We start from the raw sequence: 19,003 nt of genomic DNA on the forward strand, positions 1-19,003 counted from the left end.
CAACAAACCCAAGTCTTGACCACAACAACAAACCCAAGTCTTGACCACAACAACAAACCCAAGTCTTGACCACAACAACAAACCCAAGTCTTGACCACAACAACAAACCCAAGTCTTGACCACAACCACAAACCCAAGTCTTGACCACAACAACAAACCCAAGTCTTGACCACAACAACAAACCCAAGTCTTGACCACAACAACAAACCCAAATCTTGACCACAACAACAAACCCCAAGTCTTGACCACAAACCCCAAGTCTTGACCACAACAACAAACCCAAGTCTTGACCACAACAACAAACCCAAGTCTTGACCACAACAACAAACCCAAGTCTTGACCACAACAACAAACCCAAGTCTTGACCACAACCACAAACCCAAGTCTTGACCACAACAACAAACCCAAGTCTTGACCACAACAACAAACCCAAGTCTTGACCACAACAACAAACCCAAGTCTTGACCACAACAACAAACCCAAGTCTTGACCACAACAACAAACCCAAGTCTTGACCACAACCACAAACCCAAGTCTTGACCACAACAACAAACCCAAGTCTTGACCACAAACCCCAGTCTTGACCACAACAACAAACCCAAGTCTTGAACACAACAACAAACCCAAGTCTTGACCACAACAACAAACCCAAGTCTTGACCACAAACCCAAGTCTTGACCACAAACCCAAGTCTTGACCACAACAACAAACCCAAGTCTTGACCACAACAACAAACCCAAGTCTTGACCACAAACCCAAGTCTTGACCACAACAACAAACCCAAGTCTTGACCACAAACCCAAGTCTTGACCACAACAACAAACCCAAGTCTTGACCACAAACCCAAGTCTTGACCACAAACCCAAGTCTTGACCACAACAACAAACCCAAGTCTTGAACAAAACAACAAACCCAAGTCTTGACCACAACAACAAACCCAAAATCTTGACCACAACAACAAACCCAAGTCTTGACCACAACAACAAACCCAAGTCTTGAACACAACAACAAACCCAAGTCTTGACCACAACAACAAACCCAAGTCTTGACCACAACAACAAACCCAAGTCTTGACCACAACAACAAACCCAAGTCTTGACCACAACAACAAACCCAAGTCTTGACCACAACAACAAACCCAAGTCTTGACCACAACAACAAACCCAAGTCTTGACCACAACAACAAACCCAAGTCTTGACCACAACAACAAACCCAAGTCTTGACCACAACCACAAACCCAAGTCTTGACCACAACAACAAACCCAAGTCTTGACCACAACAACAAACCCAAGTCTTGACCACAACAACAAACCCAAATCTTGACCACAACAACAAACCCCAAGTCTTGACCACAAACCCCAAGTCTTGACCACAACAACAAACCCAAGTCTTGACCACAACAACAAACCCAAGTCTTGACCACAAACCCCAAGTCTTGACCACAACAACAAACCCAAGTCTTGACCACAAACCCAAGTCTTGACCACAACAACAAACCCAAGTCTTGACCACAACAACAAACCCAAGTCTTGACCACAAACCCCAAGTCTTGACCACAACAACAAACCCAAGTCTTGACCACAACAACAAACCCAAGTCTTGACCACAAACCCCAAGTCTTGACCACAAACCCCAAGTCTTGACCACAAACCCCAAGTCTTGACCACAAACCCCAAGTCTTGACCACAACAACAAACCCAAGTCTTGACCACAACAACAAACCCAAGTCTTGACCACAAACCCCAAGTCTTGACCACAAACCCCAAGTCTTGACCACAAACCCCAAGTCTTGACCACAAACCCCAAGTCTTGACCACAAACCCCAAGTCTTGACCAAAACAACAAACCCAAGTCTTGACCACAACAACAAATCCAAGTCTTGACCACAACAACAAACCCAAGTCTTGACCACAAACCCCAAGTCTTGACCACAACAACAAACCCCAAGTCTTGACCACAACAACAAACCCAAGTCTTGACCACAACAACAAACCCAAGTCTTGACCACAAACCCAAGTCTTGACCACAACCACAAACCCAAGTCTTGACCACAAACCCCAAGTCTTGACCACAACAACAAACCCAAGTCTTGACCACAACAACAAACCCAAGTCTTGACCACAACCACAAACCCAAGTCTTGACCACAAACCCAAGTCTTGACCACAACAACAAACCCAAGTCTTGACCACAACAACAAACCCAAGTCTTGACCACAACGACAAACCCAAGTCTTGACCACAACAACAAACCCAAGTCTTGACCACAACCACAAACCCAAGTCTTGACCACAAACCCCAAGTCTTGACCACAACCACAAACCCAAGTCTTGACCACAAACCCAAGTCTTGACCACAAACCCAAGTCTTGACCACAACAACAAACCCAAGTCTTGACCACAACGACAAACCCAAGTCTTGACCACAACAACAAACCCAAGTCTTGACCACAACCACAAACCCAAGTCTTGACCACAAACCCCAAGTCTTGACCACAACAACAAACCCAAGTCTTGACCACAACAACAAACCCAAGTCTTGACCACAACCACAAACCCAAGTCTTGACCACAACAACAAACCCAAGTCTTGACCACAACCACAAACCCAAGTCTTGACCACAAACCCAAGTCTTGACCACAACAACAAACCCAAGTCTTGACCACAACCACAAACCCAAGTCTTGACCACAAACCCAAGTCTTGACCACAACAACAAACCCACATCTTGACCACAACCACAACCTGTGACACTTACCCTAAGCCACTCGACCATGTTTTCTTCCTTCTCATTGTCAGCAGATGAGTCGAGTATGAGCCTACGAGTCAGATGAGCCTTGTGGTACCTCATAAAGACATCTTTATTTTGTACATACTTGAGCACCAACAGCTGCAATAACAAGTAAGCTGTCAACAAGTGTTAGTAAACATCTCAAAATAACCACTTTTGAATTAGATATTTAAACAAAAGCACTTGCAGAATGTATGCGTGTTGTCTGGACGTATGGTGAAGGTGTACAACACCCAGGACATATATTCCAGGTGTACAACACCCAGGACATATGGTGAAGGTGTACAACACCCAGGACATATGGTGAAGGTGTACAACACCCAGGACATATGGTCCAGGTGTACAACACCCAGGACATATGATGAAGGTGTACAACACCCAGGACATATGGTCCAGGTGTACAACACCCAGGACATATGGTGAAGGTGTACAACACCCAGGACATATGGTGAAGGTGTACAACACCCAGGACATATGGTGAAGGTGTACAACACCCAGGACATATGGTGAAGGTGTACAACACCCAGGACATATGGTCCAGGTGTACAACACCCAGGACATATGGTGAAGGTGTACAACACCCAGGACATATGGTCCAGGTGTACAACACCCAGGACATATGGTCCAGGTGTACAACACCCAGGACATATGGTGAAGGTGTACAACACCCAGGACATATGGTGAAGGTGTACAACACCCAGGACATATGGTGAAGGTGTACAACACCCAGGACATATGGTCCAGGTGTACAACACCCAGGACATATGGTGAAGGTGTACAACACCCAGGACATATGGTGAAGGTGTACAACACCCAGGACATATGGTGAAGGTGTACAACACCCAGGACATATGGTGAAGGTGTACAACACCCAGGACATATGGTGAAGGTGTACAACACCCAGGACATATGGTCCAGGTGTACAACACCCAGGACATATGGTGAAGGTGTACAACACCCAGGACATATGGTGAAGGTGTACAACACCCAGGACATATGGTCCAGGTGTACAACACCCAGGACATATGGTGAAGGTGTACAACACCCAGGACATATGGTGAAGGTGTACAACACCCAGGACATATGGTGAAGGTGTACAACACCCAGGACATATGGTCCAGGTGTACAACACCCAGGACATATGGTGAAGGTGTACAACACCCAGGACATATGGTGAAGGTGTACAACACCCAGGACATATGGTCCAGGTGTACAACACCCAGGACATATGGTGAAGGTGTACAACACCCAGGACATATGATCCAGGTGTACAACACCCAGGACATATGGTGAAGGTGTACAACACCCAGGACATATGGTCCAGGTGTACAACACCCAGGACATATGGTCCAGGTGTACAACACCCAGGACATATGGTGAAGGTGTACAACACCCAGGACATATGGTGAAGGTGTACAACACCCAGGACATATGGTGAAGGTGTACAACACCCAGGACATATGGTGAAGGTGTACAACACCCAGGACATATGGTCCAGGTGTACAACACCCAGGACATATGGTGAAGGTGTACAACACCCAGGACATATGGTGAAGGTGTACAACACCCAGGACATATGGTCCAGGTGTACAACACCCAGGACATATGGTGAAGGTGTACAACACCCAGGACATATGGTCCAGGTGTACAACACCCAGGACATATGGTCCAGGTGTACAACACCCAGGACATATGGTGAAGGTGTACAACACCCAGGACATATGGTGAAGGTGTACAACACCCAGGACATATGGTGAAGGTGTACAACACCCAGGACATATGGTCCAGGTGTACAACACCCAGGACATATGGTGAAGGTGTACAACACCCAGGACATATGGTGAAGGTGTACAACACCCAGGACATATGGTGAAGGTGTACAACACCCAGGACATATGGTGAAGGTGTACAACACCCAGGACATATGGTGAAGGTGTACAACACCCAGGACATATGGTCCAGGTGTACAACACCCAGGACATATGGTGAAGGTGTACAACACCCAGGACATATGGTGAAGGTGTACAACACCCAGGACATATGGTCCAGGTGTACAACACCCAGGACATATGGTGAAGGTGTACAACACCCAGGACATATGGTGAAGGTGTACAACACCCAGGACATATGGTCCAGGTGTACAACACCCAGGACATATGGTGAAGGTGTACAACACCCAGGACATATGGTGAAGGTGTACAACACCCAGGACATATGGTCCAGGTGTACAACACCCAGGACATATGGTGAAGGTGTACAACACCCAGGACATATGATCCAGGTGTACAACACCCAGGACATATGGTGAAGGTGTACAACACCCAGGACATATGGTCCAGGTGTACAACACCCAGGACATATGGTCCAGGTGTACAACACCCAGGACATATGGTGAAGGTGTACAACACCCAGGACATATGGTGAAGGTGTACAACACCCAGGACATATGGTGAAGGTGTACAACACCCAGGACATATGGTGAAGGTGTACAACACCCAGGACATATGGTCCAGGTGTACAACACCCAGGACATATGGTGAAGGTGTACAACACCCAGGACATATGGTGAAGGTGTACAACACCCAGGACATATGGTCCAGGTGTACAACACCCAGGACATATGGTGAAGGTGTACAACACCCAGGACATATGGTGAAGGTGTACAACACCCAGGACATATGGTCCAGGTGTACAACACCCAGGACATATGGTGAAGGTGTACAACACCCAGGACATATGATCCAGGTGTACAACACCCAGGACATATGGTGAAGGTGTACAACACCCAGGACATATGGTCCAGGTGTACAACACCCAGGACATATGGTCCAGGTGTACAACACCCAGGACATATGGTGAAGGTGTACAACACCCAGGACATATGGTGAAGGTGTACAACACCCAGGACATATGGTGAAGGTGTACAACACCCAGGACATATGGTGAAGGTGTACAACACCCAGGACATATGGTGAAGGTGTACAACACCCAGGACATATGGTCCAGGTGTACAACACCCAGGACATATGGTGAAGGTGTACAACACCCAGGACATATGGTCCAGGTGTACAACACCCAGGACATATGGTGAAGGTGTACAACACCCAGGACATATGGTGAAGGTGTACAACACCCAGGAAATATGGTCCAGGTGTACAACACCCAGGACATATGGTGAAGGTGTACAACACCCAGGACATATGGTCCAGGTGTACAACACCCAGGACATATGGTGAAGGTGTACAACACCCAGGACATATGGTCCAGGTGTACAACACCCAGGACATATGGTCCAGGTGTACAACACCCAGGACATATGGTGAAGGTGTACAACACCCAGGACATATGGTCCAGGTGTACAACACCCAGGACATATGGTGAAGGTGTACAACACCCAGCACATATGGTGAAGGTGTACAACACCCAGGACATATGGTGAAGGTGTACAACACCCAGGACATATGGTCCAGGTGTACAACACCCAGGACATATGGTGAAGGTGTACAACACCCAGGACATATGGTGAAGGTGTACAACACCCAGGACATATGGTCCAGGTGTACAACACCCAGGACATATGGTGAAGGTGTACAACACCCAGGACATATGGTCCAGGTGTACAACACCCAGGACATATGGTGAAGGTGTACAACACCCAGGACATATGGTCCAGGTGTACAACACCCAGGACATATGGTCCAGGTGTACAACACCCAGGACATATGGTGAAGGTGTACAACACCCAGGACATATGGTCCAGGTGTACAACACCCAGGACATATGGTGAAGGTGTACAACACCCAGCACATATGGTGAAGGTGTACAACACCCAGGACATATGGTGAAGGTGTACAACACCCAGGACATATGGTCCAGGTGTACAACACCCAGGACATATGGTGAAGGTGTACAACACCCAGGACATATGGTCCAGGTGTACAACACCCAGGACATATGGTGAAGGTGTACAACACCCAGCACATATGGTGAAGGTGTACAACACCCAGGACATATGGTGAAGGTGTACAACACCCAGGACATATGGTCCAGGTGTACAACACCCAGCACATATGGTGAAGGTGTACAACACCCAGGACATATGGTCCAGGTGTACAACACCCAGGACATATGGTGAAGGTGTACAACACCCAGGACATATGGTCCAGGTGTACAACACCCAGGACATATGGTGAAGGTGTACAACACCCAGGACATATGGTGAAGGTGTACAACACCCAGGACATATGGTGAAGGTGTACAACACCCAGGACATATGGTCCAGGTGTACAACACCCAGGACATATGGTGAAGGTGTACAACACCCAGGACATATGGTCCAGGTGTACAACACCCAGGACATATGGTGAAGGTGTACAACACCCAGGACATATGGTGAAGGTGTACAACACCCAGGACATATATTCCAGGTGTACAACACCCAGGACATATGGTGAAGGTGTACAACACCCAGGACATATGGTGAAGGTGTACAACACCCAGGACATATGGTGAAGGTGTACAACACCCAGGACATATGGTGAAGGTGTACAACACCCAGGACATATGGTCCAGGTGTACAACACAAATACTTATACTGGTGGCCATTGTGGGGAAATGACATTTTAGATATTATGATGTCAACTTACAACATTTTTCAACTTTTTGTCCACCTCTTCTGGAGTCAGACGTTTGCTGACAGTGGTTTTCCTCAGTAACATATCACAGAAGTTGGCCAGGAGTTCTGGACATTTGGACTCAGGCTGAGATTTGGCACCCAGGCTACGACATGACCAATGAGAAAAGTTAGTTTGACTTGACCAATGATAAAAGTTAGTTTGACTTGACCAATGATAAAAGTTAGTTTGACTTGACCAATGAGAAAAGTTAGTTTGACTTGACCAATGATAAAAGTTAGTTTGACTTGACCAATGATAAAAGTTAGTTTGACATGACCAATGATAAAAGTTAGTTTGACTTGAATTGATTGATAAAAGTTAGTTTGACTTGACTAATGATAAAAGTTTGACATGACCAATGATAAAAGTTAGTTTGACTTGACCAATGATAAAAGTTAGCTTGACTTGACCACTGATAAAAGTTAGTTTGACTTGACCAATGAGAAAAGTTAGTTTGACTTGACTAATGATAAAAGTTTGACATGACCAATAATAAAAGTTAGTTTGACTTGACCAATGATAAAAGTTAGTTTTACTCATGGCAATTGTTGGAACACATAGGACTAGCACAGTAGCAGCACTTAGATGTTGTCTAGTAAATGTCACATTTGCATGTGGTGTCATCTTATCTTGGGTGTTTGGGCTTATAAAGTGTAGGACATGATAATACAATGAAAAGACTCACCCCTTATTTGGGCTTATAAAGTGTAGGACATGATAATACAATGAAAAGACTCACCCCTTATTTGGGCTTATAAAGTGTAGGACATGATAATACAATGAAAAGACTGGGTGTTTGGGCTTATAAAGTGTAGGACATGATAATACAATGAAAAGACTCACCCCTTATTTGGGCTTATAAAGTGTAGGACATGATAATACAATGAAAAGACTCATCCCTTATTTGGGCTTATAAAGTGTAGGACATGATAATACAATGAAAAGACTGGGTGTTTGGGCTTATAAAGTGTAGGACATGATAATACAATGAAAAGACTCACCCCTTATTTGGGCTTATAAAGTGTAGGACATGATAATACAATGAAAAGACTCACCCCTTATTTGGGCTTATAAAGTGTAGGACATGATAATACAATGAAAAGACTGGGTGTTTGGGCTTATAAAGTGTAGGACATGATAATACAATGAAAAGACTGGGTGTTTGGGCTTATAAAGTGTAGGACATGATAATACAATGAAAAGACTGGGTGTTTGGGCTTATAAAGTGTAGGACATGATAATACAATGAAAAGACTCACCCCTTATTTGGGCTTATAAAGTGTAGGACATGATAATACAATGAAAAGACTGGGTGTTTGGGCTTATAAAGTGTAGGACATATGATAATACAATGAAAAGACTCACCCCTTATTTGGGCTTATAAAGTGTAGGACATGATAATACAATGAAAAGACTCACCCCTTATTTGGGCTTATAAAGTGTAGGACATGATAATACAATGAAAAGACTCACCCCTTATTTGGGCTTATAAAGTGTAGGACATGATAATACAATGAAAAGACTGGGTGTTTGGGCTTATAAAGTGTAGGACATATGATAATACAATGAAAAGACTCACCCCTTATTTGGGCTTATAAAGTGTAGGACATGATAATACAATGAAAAGACTCACCCCTTATTTGGGCTTATAAAGTGTAGGACATGATAATACAATGAAAAGACTCACCCCTTATTTGGGCTTATAAAGTGTAGGACATGATAATACAATGAAAAGACTGGGTGTTTGGGCTTATAAAGTGTAGGACATGATATTACAATGAAAAGACTCACCCCTTATTTGGGCTTATAAAGTGTAGGACATGATAATACAATGAAAAGACTCACCCCTTATTTGGGCTTATAAAGTGTAGGACATGATAATACAATGAAAAGACTCACCCCTTATTTGGGCTTATAAAGTGTAGGACATGATAATACAATGAAAAGACTCACCCCTTATTTGGGCTTATAAAGTGTAGGACATGATATTACAATGAAAAGACTCACCCCTTATTTGGGCTTATAAAGTGTAGGACATGATAATACAATGAAAAGACTCACCCCTTATTTGGGCTTATAAAGTGTAGGACATGATAATACAATGAAAAGACTCACCCCTTATTTGGGCTTATAAAGTGTAGGACATGATATTACAATGAAAAGACTGGGTGTTTGGGCTTATAAAGTGTAGGACATGATAATACAATGAAAAGACTCACCCCTTATTTGGGCTTATAAAGTGTAGGACATGATAATACAATGAAAAGACTCACCCCTTATTTGGGCTTATAAAGTGTAGGACATGATATTACAATGAAAAGACTCACCCCTTATTTGGGCTTATAAAGTGTAGGACATGATAATACAATGAAAAGACTGGGTGTTTGGGCTTATAAAGTGTAGGACATATGATAATACAATGAAAAGACTCACCCCTTATTTGGGCTTATAAAGTGTAGGACATGATATTACAATGAAAAGACTCACCCCTTATTTGGGCTTATAAAGTGTAGGACATGATAATACAATGAAAAGACTCACCCCTTATTTGGGCTTATAAAGTGTAGGACATGATAATACAATGAAAAGACTCACCCCTTATTTGGGCTTATAAAGTGTAGGACATGATATTACAATGAAAAGACTCACCCCTTATTTGGGCTTATAAAGTGTAGGACATGATAATACAATGAAAAGACTCACCCCTTATTTGGGCTTATAAAGTGGAGGACATGATATTACAATGAAAAGACTCACCCCTTATTTGGGCTTATAAAGTGTAGGACATGATAATACAATGAAAAGACTCACCCCTTATTTGGGCTTATAAAGTGTAGGACATGATAATACAATGAAAAGACTCACCCCTTATTTGGGCTTATAAAGTGTAGGACATGATAATACAATGAAAAGACTCACCCCTTATTTGGGCTTATAAAGTGTAGGACATGATATTACAATGAAAAGACTCACCCCTTATTTGGGCTTATAAAGTGTAGGACATGATAATACAATGAAAAGACTCACCCCTTATTTGGGCTTATAAAGTGTAGGACATGATAATACAATGAAAAGACTGGGTGTTTGGGCTTATAAAGTGTAGGACATATGATAATACAATGAAAAGACTCACCCCTTATTTGGGCTTATAAAGTGTAGGACATGATAATACAATGAAAAGACTCACCCCTTATTTGGGCTTATAAAGTGTAGGACATGATAATACAATGAAAAGACTGGGTGTTTGGGCTTATAAAGTGTAGGACATGATAATACAATGAAAAGACTGGGTGTTTGGGCTTATAAAGTGTAGGACATGATAATACAATGAAAAGACTCACCCCTTATTTGGGCTTATAAAGTGTAGGACATGATAATACAATGAAAAGACTCATCCCTTATTTGGGCTTATAAAGTGTAGGACATGATAATACAATGAAAAGACTCATCCCTTATTTGGGCTTATAAAGTGTAGGACATGATAATACAATGAAAAGACTCATCCCTTATTTGGGCTTATAAAGTGTAGGACATGATAATACAATGAAAAGACTCACCCCTTATTTTTGACAGGTATCTCCAGTTTAAAGACTGAAATATCATTTACAACTGTTTTGTAGGCCTGAAAAACAGTGGACATGCTACAGCAATGGGCACAAATGTTCAATGCTACAGCAATGGGCACAAATGTTCAATGCTACAGCAATGGGCACAAATGTTCAATGCTACAGCAATGGACACAAATGTTCAATGCTACAGCAATGGGCACAAATGTTCAATGCTACAGCAATGGGCACAAATGTTCAATGCTACAGCAATGGGCACAAATGTTCAATGCTACAGCAATGGGCACAAATGTTCAATGCTACAGCAATGGGCACAAATGTTCAATGCTACAGCAATGGGCACAAATGTTCAATGCTACAGCAATGGGCACAAATGTTCAATGCTACAGCAATGGGCACAAATGTTCAATGCTACAGCAATGGGCACAAATGTTCAATGCTACAGCAAAGGGCACAAATGTTCAATGCTACAGCAATGGGCACAAATGTTCAATGCTACAGCAATTGGCACAAATGTTCAATGCTACAGCAATGGGCACAATGCAGCCATAATGGGCAGCACAAGAGATGGCAGAAGCAACCAACCTTATCTCTAGAGGTTAGAAACCTGGGGTCATCATTGAAAGCATCAGATACCAATCTACTAAATCTGTTAAACAGTTCTAAAAGTTGTTCTACATATTTTTCTGAATCCTGAAACAGACAGCATTGAATGGGTTATGTTGTACGTTTATGTTGTATGTTTTATGTTGTACAGTTTATGTTGTACAGTTTATGTTGTACTGTTTGTGTTGTACAGTTTATGTTGTACAGTTTATGTTGTACAGTTTATGTTGTACAGTTTATGTTGTACGGTTTATGTTGTACGGTTTATGTTGTATGGTTTATGTTGTACGGTTTATGTTGTATGCTTTATGTTGTAAGTTTTATGTTGTATGCTTTATGTTGTATGCTTTATGTTGTATGCTTTATGTTGTATGCTTTATGTTGTATGCTTTATGTTGTATGCTTTATGTTGTATGCTTTATGTTGTATGCTTTATGTTGTATGCTTTATGTTGTATGCCTTATGTTGTATGCTTTATGTTGTAAGCTTTATGTTGTATGCTTTATGTTGTATGCCTTATGTTGTATGCCTTATGTTGTATGCTTAATGTTGTATGCTTTATGTGTGTATGTGTTGTTCCACATGTCTTGGTACAAAGAAAGGGACTGACTGTTGTGATGGTTTCAGCTGCTGCCATCATGTCCGCCAGACCTTGACTGACTATATGTGTCTCCAGGTCCTGCAGCATGGGCTGGATGCCATCACTCACTCGGTCCATCAGGCTAAACATCAGCCGTAACTCTGTAACAGTCAAATAAATAACAGCTTTAATTCTAGAACAGTCAAATCAATAACAGCTTTAATTCTAGAACAGTCAAATCAACATCAGCTTTAATTCTAGAACAGTCAAATCAATAACAGCTTTAATTCTAGAACAGTCAAATCAATAACAGCTTTAATTCTAGAACAGTCAAATCAATAACAGCTTTAATTCTAGAACAGTCAAATCAATGACAGCCTTAATTCTAGAACAGTCAAATCAATGACAGCCTTAATTCTAGAACAGTCAAATCAATAACAGCTTTAATTCTAGAACAGTCAAATCAATGACAGCCTTAATTCTAGAACAGTCAAATCAATGACAGCCTTAATTCTAGAACAGTCAAATCAATGACAGCCTTAATTCTAGAACAGTCAAATCAATAACAGCTTTAATTCTAGAACAGTCAAATCAACATCAGCCGTAATTCTAGAACAGTCAAATCAACATCAAGCTTAGGTCTTTCTTACACCTGACCAAGATGTCCTCAGGTGTAAGAGAAAAAACTGATGGTAATCTTGGCTGAACCAGAGCCAGACATTAGCAACAACAAGAAAGTCCTAAGGGCTACAGGCTGAACAAGTGCCAGACATTTGCAACATCAAGAAAGTCCTAAGGGCTACAGGGGCTGAACCAGAGACATCAAGTATAACAAGTGGATTCCTACTTTCTGTTTCGTTATTTTTTATCATGCTGGCACACTCAGCTAGGATAGTGTCCTTAAAGCTTGTCACCAGCGCTCTAACACAGCAATCTGTTAACTAAAGAGAGAGATACATTAGATTCAACACACACACACACACCAGTAGATACAACACACACACACACCAGTAGATACAACACACACACCAATAGATACAACACACACACACCAGTAGATACAACACACACACCAGTAGATACAACACACACACCAATAGATACAACACACACACACACCAGTAGATACAACACACACACACCAGTAGATACAACACACACACCAATAGATACAAAAACACACACACACCAGTAGATACAACACACACACACACCAGTAGATACAACACACACACCAATAGATACAACACACACACACACACCAGTAGATACAACACACACACACACACCAGTAGATACAACACACACACACCAGTAGATACAACACACACACACCAGTAGATACAATACACACACCAGTAGATACAACACACACACACACACCAGTAGATACAACACACACACACCAGTAGATACAATACACACACACACACCAGTAGATACAACACACACACACACACCAGTAGATACAACACACACACCAGAAGATACAACACACACACACACCAGTAGATACAACACACACACACTAGTAGATACAACACACACACACCAGTAGATACAACACACACACACCAGTAGATACAACACACACACACACACCAGTAGATACAACACACACACACCAGTAGATACAACACACACACACCAGTAGATACAACACACACACACACACCAGTAGATACAACACACACACACACCAGTAGATACAACACGCACACACACCAGTAGATACAACACGCACACACACCAGTAGATACAACACACACACACACCAGTAGATACAACACACACACCAATAGATACAACACACACACACACACCAGTAGATACAACACACACACCAGTAGATACAACACACACACACCAGTAGATACAACACACACACACCAGTAGATACAACACACACACCAGTAGATACAACACACACACACCAGTAGATACAACACACACACCAGTAGATACAACACACACACACCAGTAGATACAGCACACACACCAGTAGATACAACACACACACACACACCAGTAGATACAACACACACACACCAGTAGATACAACACACACACCAGTAGATACAACACACACACACACACACCAGTAGATACAACACACACACCAGTAGATACAACACACACACACACACCAGTAGATACAACACACACACCAGTAGATACAACACACACACACACCAGTAGATACAACACACACACACACACCAGTAGATACAACACACACACACACACACCAGTAGATACAACACACACACACCAGTAGATACAACACACACACCAGTAGATACAACACACACACACCAGTAGATACAACACACACACCAGTAGATACAACACACACACACCAGTAGATACAACACACACACCAATAGATACAACACACACACACACACCAGTAGATACAACACACACACACACACCAGTAGATACAACACACACACACCAGTAGATACAACACACACACACCAGTAGATACAATACACACACACACCAGTAGATACAACACACACACACACCAGTAGATACAACACACACACACCAGTAGATACAACACACACACCAGTAGATACAATACACACACACACACCAGTAGATACAACACACACACACACCAGTAGATACAACACACACACACCAGTAGATACAACACACACACACACACCAGTAGATACAACACACACACCAGTAGATACAACACACACACACACCAGTAGATACAACACACACACACACACCAGTAGATACAACACACACACACACACCAGTAGATACAACACGCACACACACCAGTAGATACAACACGCACACACACCAGTAGATACAACACACACACACACACCAGTAGATACAACACACACACCAGTAGATACAACACACACACACCAGTAGATACAACACACACACCAGTAGATACAACACACACACACCAGTAGATACAACACACACACACACACCAGTAGATACAACACACACACACCAGTAGATACAACACACACACCAGTAGATACAACACACACACACACACCAGTAGATACAACACACACACCAGTAGATACAACACACACACACCAGTAGATACAACACACACACACCAGTAGATACAACACACACACACCAGTAGATACAACACACACACACCAGTAGATACAACACACACACCAGTAGATACAACACACACACACACACCAGTAGATACAACACACACACACACACACACCAGTAGATACAACACACACACACACCAGTAGATACAACACACACACCAGTAGATACAACACACACACACACACCAGTAGATACAACACACACACCAGTAGATACAACACACACACACACACCAGTAGATACAACACACACACCAGTAGATACAACACACACACACACCAGTAGATACAACACACACACAGACCAGTAGATACAACACACACACACACACACCAGTAGATACAACACACACACCAGTAGATACAACACACACACACCAGTAGATACAACACACACACCAGTAGATACAACACACACACACCAGTAGATACAACACACACACACACCAGTAGATACAACACACACACACACACCAGTAGATACAACACACACACCAGTAGATACAACACACACACCAGTAGATACAACACACACACACCAGTAGATACAACACACACACACACACACCAGTAGATACAACACACACACCAGTAGATACAACACACACACACACCAGTAGATATAACACACACACACACACCAGTAGATACAACACACACACACACACACCAGTAGATACAACACACACACACACACACACACACCAGTAGATACAACACACACACACACCAGTAGATACAACACACACACACCAGTAGATACAACACACACACCAGTAGATACAACACACACACCAGTAGATACAACACACACACACACCAGTAGATACAACACACACACCAGTAGATACAACACACACACACACACCAGTAGATACAACACACACACACACACACCAGTAGATACAACACACACACACACCAGTAGATACAACACACACACACCAGTAGATACAACACACACACCAGTAGATACAACACACACACCAATAGATACAACACACACACACCAGTAGATACAACACACACACACACACCAGTAGATACAACACACACACCAGTAGATACAACACACACACACACACCAGTAGATACAACACACACACACACACCAGTAGATACAACACACACACACACACCAGTAGATAAAACACACACACACACCAGTAGATACAACACACACACACCAGTAGATACAACACACACACACACCAGTAGATACAACACACACACCAGTAGATACAACACACACACACACCAGTAGATACAACACACACACCAGTAGATACAACACACACACACCAGTAGATACAATACACACACACACACGCCAGGAGACCATCAACACACACAAGACAATCTGCTCACACTGTTGACAGAGTTACAGCCATAGCCAGTCTCCAGGTAACGTTTAGCTCTTGCTTCCTCCTCTTTTAGTTTATTGTCAGCATACCGCATGTAATTCTGGACACCATTTTGTTCTAGATATGTCGGGGCATTTTGTTTGTAAAAATTCTCTGCTGCTTCGAGGTAAGCTTTCTCAAAGTTCTCACAGTAGATCTTCAGTTTGTCTTCTGTGTCAGAGCTAAGGTTCACTGGGGAAGACAAGCTCTCGTAAGATTCCCTGACTCCAATAACAAACTCACCATAGGATTCCCTGACTCCAATAACAAACTCACCATAGGATTCCCTGACTCCAATAACAAACTCACCATAGTATTCCCTGACTCCAATAACAAACTCACCATAGGATTCCCTGACTCCAATAACAAACTCACCATAGGATTCCCTGACTCCAATAACAAACTCACCATAAGATTCCCTGACTCCAATAACAAACTCACCATAGTATTCCCTGACTCCAATAACAAACTCACCATAGGATTCCCTGACTCCAATAACAAACTCACCATAGGATTCCCTGACTCCAATAACAAACTCACCATAGGATTCCCTGACTCCAATAACAAACTCACCATAGGATTCCCTGACTCCAATTACCAGCTGTGTATCAAAAGCTTCCCCATGGCGTTCTGCATGGACAAGTTTCATGGCACTGTACTGAAGCTTGTCTTTGATGTTAGAGAAAATGCTGGAGTTCCAACTGTCCAGCATCAGCTAATGTATCAGTTAGTGAGGAAATGTATCAGATAGTGAGGAAATGTATCAGATAGTGAGGAAATGTATCAGATAGTGAGGAAATGTATCAGTTAGTGAGGAAATGTATCAGATAGTGAGGAAATGTATCAGATAGTGAGGAAATGAATCAGATAGTGAGGAAATGTATCAGATAGTGAGGAAATGTATCAGATAGTGAGGAAATGTATCAGATAGTGAGGAAATGTATCAGATAGTGAGGAAATGTATCAGATAGTGAGGAAATGTATCAGATAGTGAGGAAATGTATCAGATAGTGAGGAAATGTATCAGATAGTGAGGAAATGTATCAGATAGTGAGGAAATGTATCAGATAGTGAGGAAATGAATCAGATAGTGAGGAAATGTATCAGATAGTGAGGAAATGTATCAGATAGTGAGGAAATGTATCAGATAGTGAGGAAATGTATCAGATAGTGAGGAAATGTATCAGATAGTGAGGAAATGTATCAGATAGTGAGGAAATGTATCAGATAGTGAGGAAATGTATCAGATAGTGAGGAAATGTATCAGATAGTGAGGAAATGAATCAGATAGTGAGGAAATGTATCAGATAGTGAGGAAATGTATCAGATAGTGAGGAAATGTATCAGATAGTGAGGAAATGAATCAGATAGTGAGGAAATGTATCACATAGTGAGGAAATGTATCAGATAGTGAGGAAATGTATCAGATAGTGAGGAAATGTATCAGATAGTGAGGAAATGTATCAGATAGTGAGGAAATGAATCAGATAGTGAGGAAATGTATCAGATAGTGAGGAAATGTATCAGATAGTGAGGAAATGTATCAGATAGTGAGGAAATGTATCAGATAGTGAGGAAATGTATCAGATAGTGAGGAAATGTATCAGATAGTGAGGAAATGTATCAGATAGTGAGGAAATGTATCAGATAGTGAGGAAATGTATCAGATAGTGAGGAAATGTATCAGATAGTGAGGAAATGTATCAGATAGTGAGGAAATGTATCAGATAGTGAGGAAATGTATTAGATAGTGAGGAAATGAATCAGATAGTGAGGAAATGTATCAGATAGTGAGGAAATGTATCAGATAGTGAGGAAATGTATCAGATAGTGAGGAAATGTATCAGATAGTGAGGAAATGTATCAGATAGTGAGGAAATGTATCAGATAGTGAGGAAATGTATCAGATAGTGAGGAAATGTATCAGATAGTGAGGAAATGAATCAGATAGTGAGGAAATGTATCAGATAGTGAGGAAATGTATCAGATAGTGAGGAAATGTATCAGATAGTGAGGAAATGTATCAGATAGTGAGGAAATGTATCAGATAGTGAGGAAATGTATCAGATAGTGAGGAAATGTATCAGATAGTGAGGAAATGTATCAGATAGTGAGGAAATGTATCAGATAGTGAGGAAATGTATCAGATAGTGAGGAAATGAATCAGATAGTGAGGAAATGTATCAGATAGTGAGGAAATGTATCAGATAGTGAGGAAATGTATCAGATAGTGAGGAAATGAATCAGATAGTGAGGAAATGTATC

The 19,003-nt window shown here is 42.0% G+C and overlaps 1 protein-coding gene across 1 annotated transcript in view; it reads right to left on the reverse strand.

Moving 5' to 3' along the window:
• Positions 1 to 19,003, reverse strand: part of LOC131934902 (cullin-5) — a 53,257-nt gene that overhangs the window by 16,949 nt on the left and 17,305 nt on the right. Inside the window, exons 5-12 of the mRNA XM_059291160.1 lie at positions 17,312 to 17,453; positions 16,704 to 16,930; positions 13,064 to 13,157; positions 12,247 to 12,377; positions 11,616 to 11,723; positions 11,022 to 11,086; positions 7,435 to 7,567; positions 2,756 to 2,887 (exon numbers count right to left, since the gene is read on the reverse strand). Coding sequence (XP_059147143.1) covers positions 2,756 to 2,887; positions 7,435 to 7,567; positions 11,022 to 11,086; positions 11,616 to 11,723; positions 12,247 to 12,377; positions 13,064 to 13,157; positions 16,704 to 16,930; positions 17,312 to 17,453 — 1,032 coding nt within the window. The remainder of the gene's footprint in view (positions 1 to 2,755; positions 2,888 to 7,434; positions 7,568 to 11,021; positions 11,087 to 11,615; positions 11,724 to 12,246; positions 12,378 to 13,063; positions 13,158 to 16,703; positions 16,931 to 17,311; positions 17,454 to 19,003) is intronic.

This window comes from Physella acuta, unplaced genomic scaffold (genome assembly GCF_028476545.2).
Source record: "Physella acuta isolate Inbredline_101_S28 unplaced genomic scaffold, ASM2847654v3 ptg000120l, whole genome shotgun sequence".
In the NCBI taxonomy this organism is placed as follows: domain Eukaryota; kingdom Metazoa; phylum Mollusca; class Gastropoda; family Physidae; genus Physella; species Physella acuta.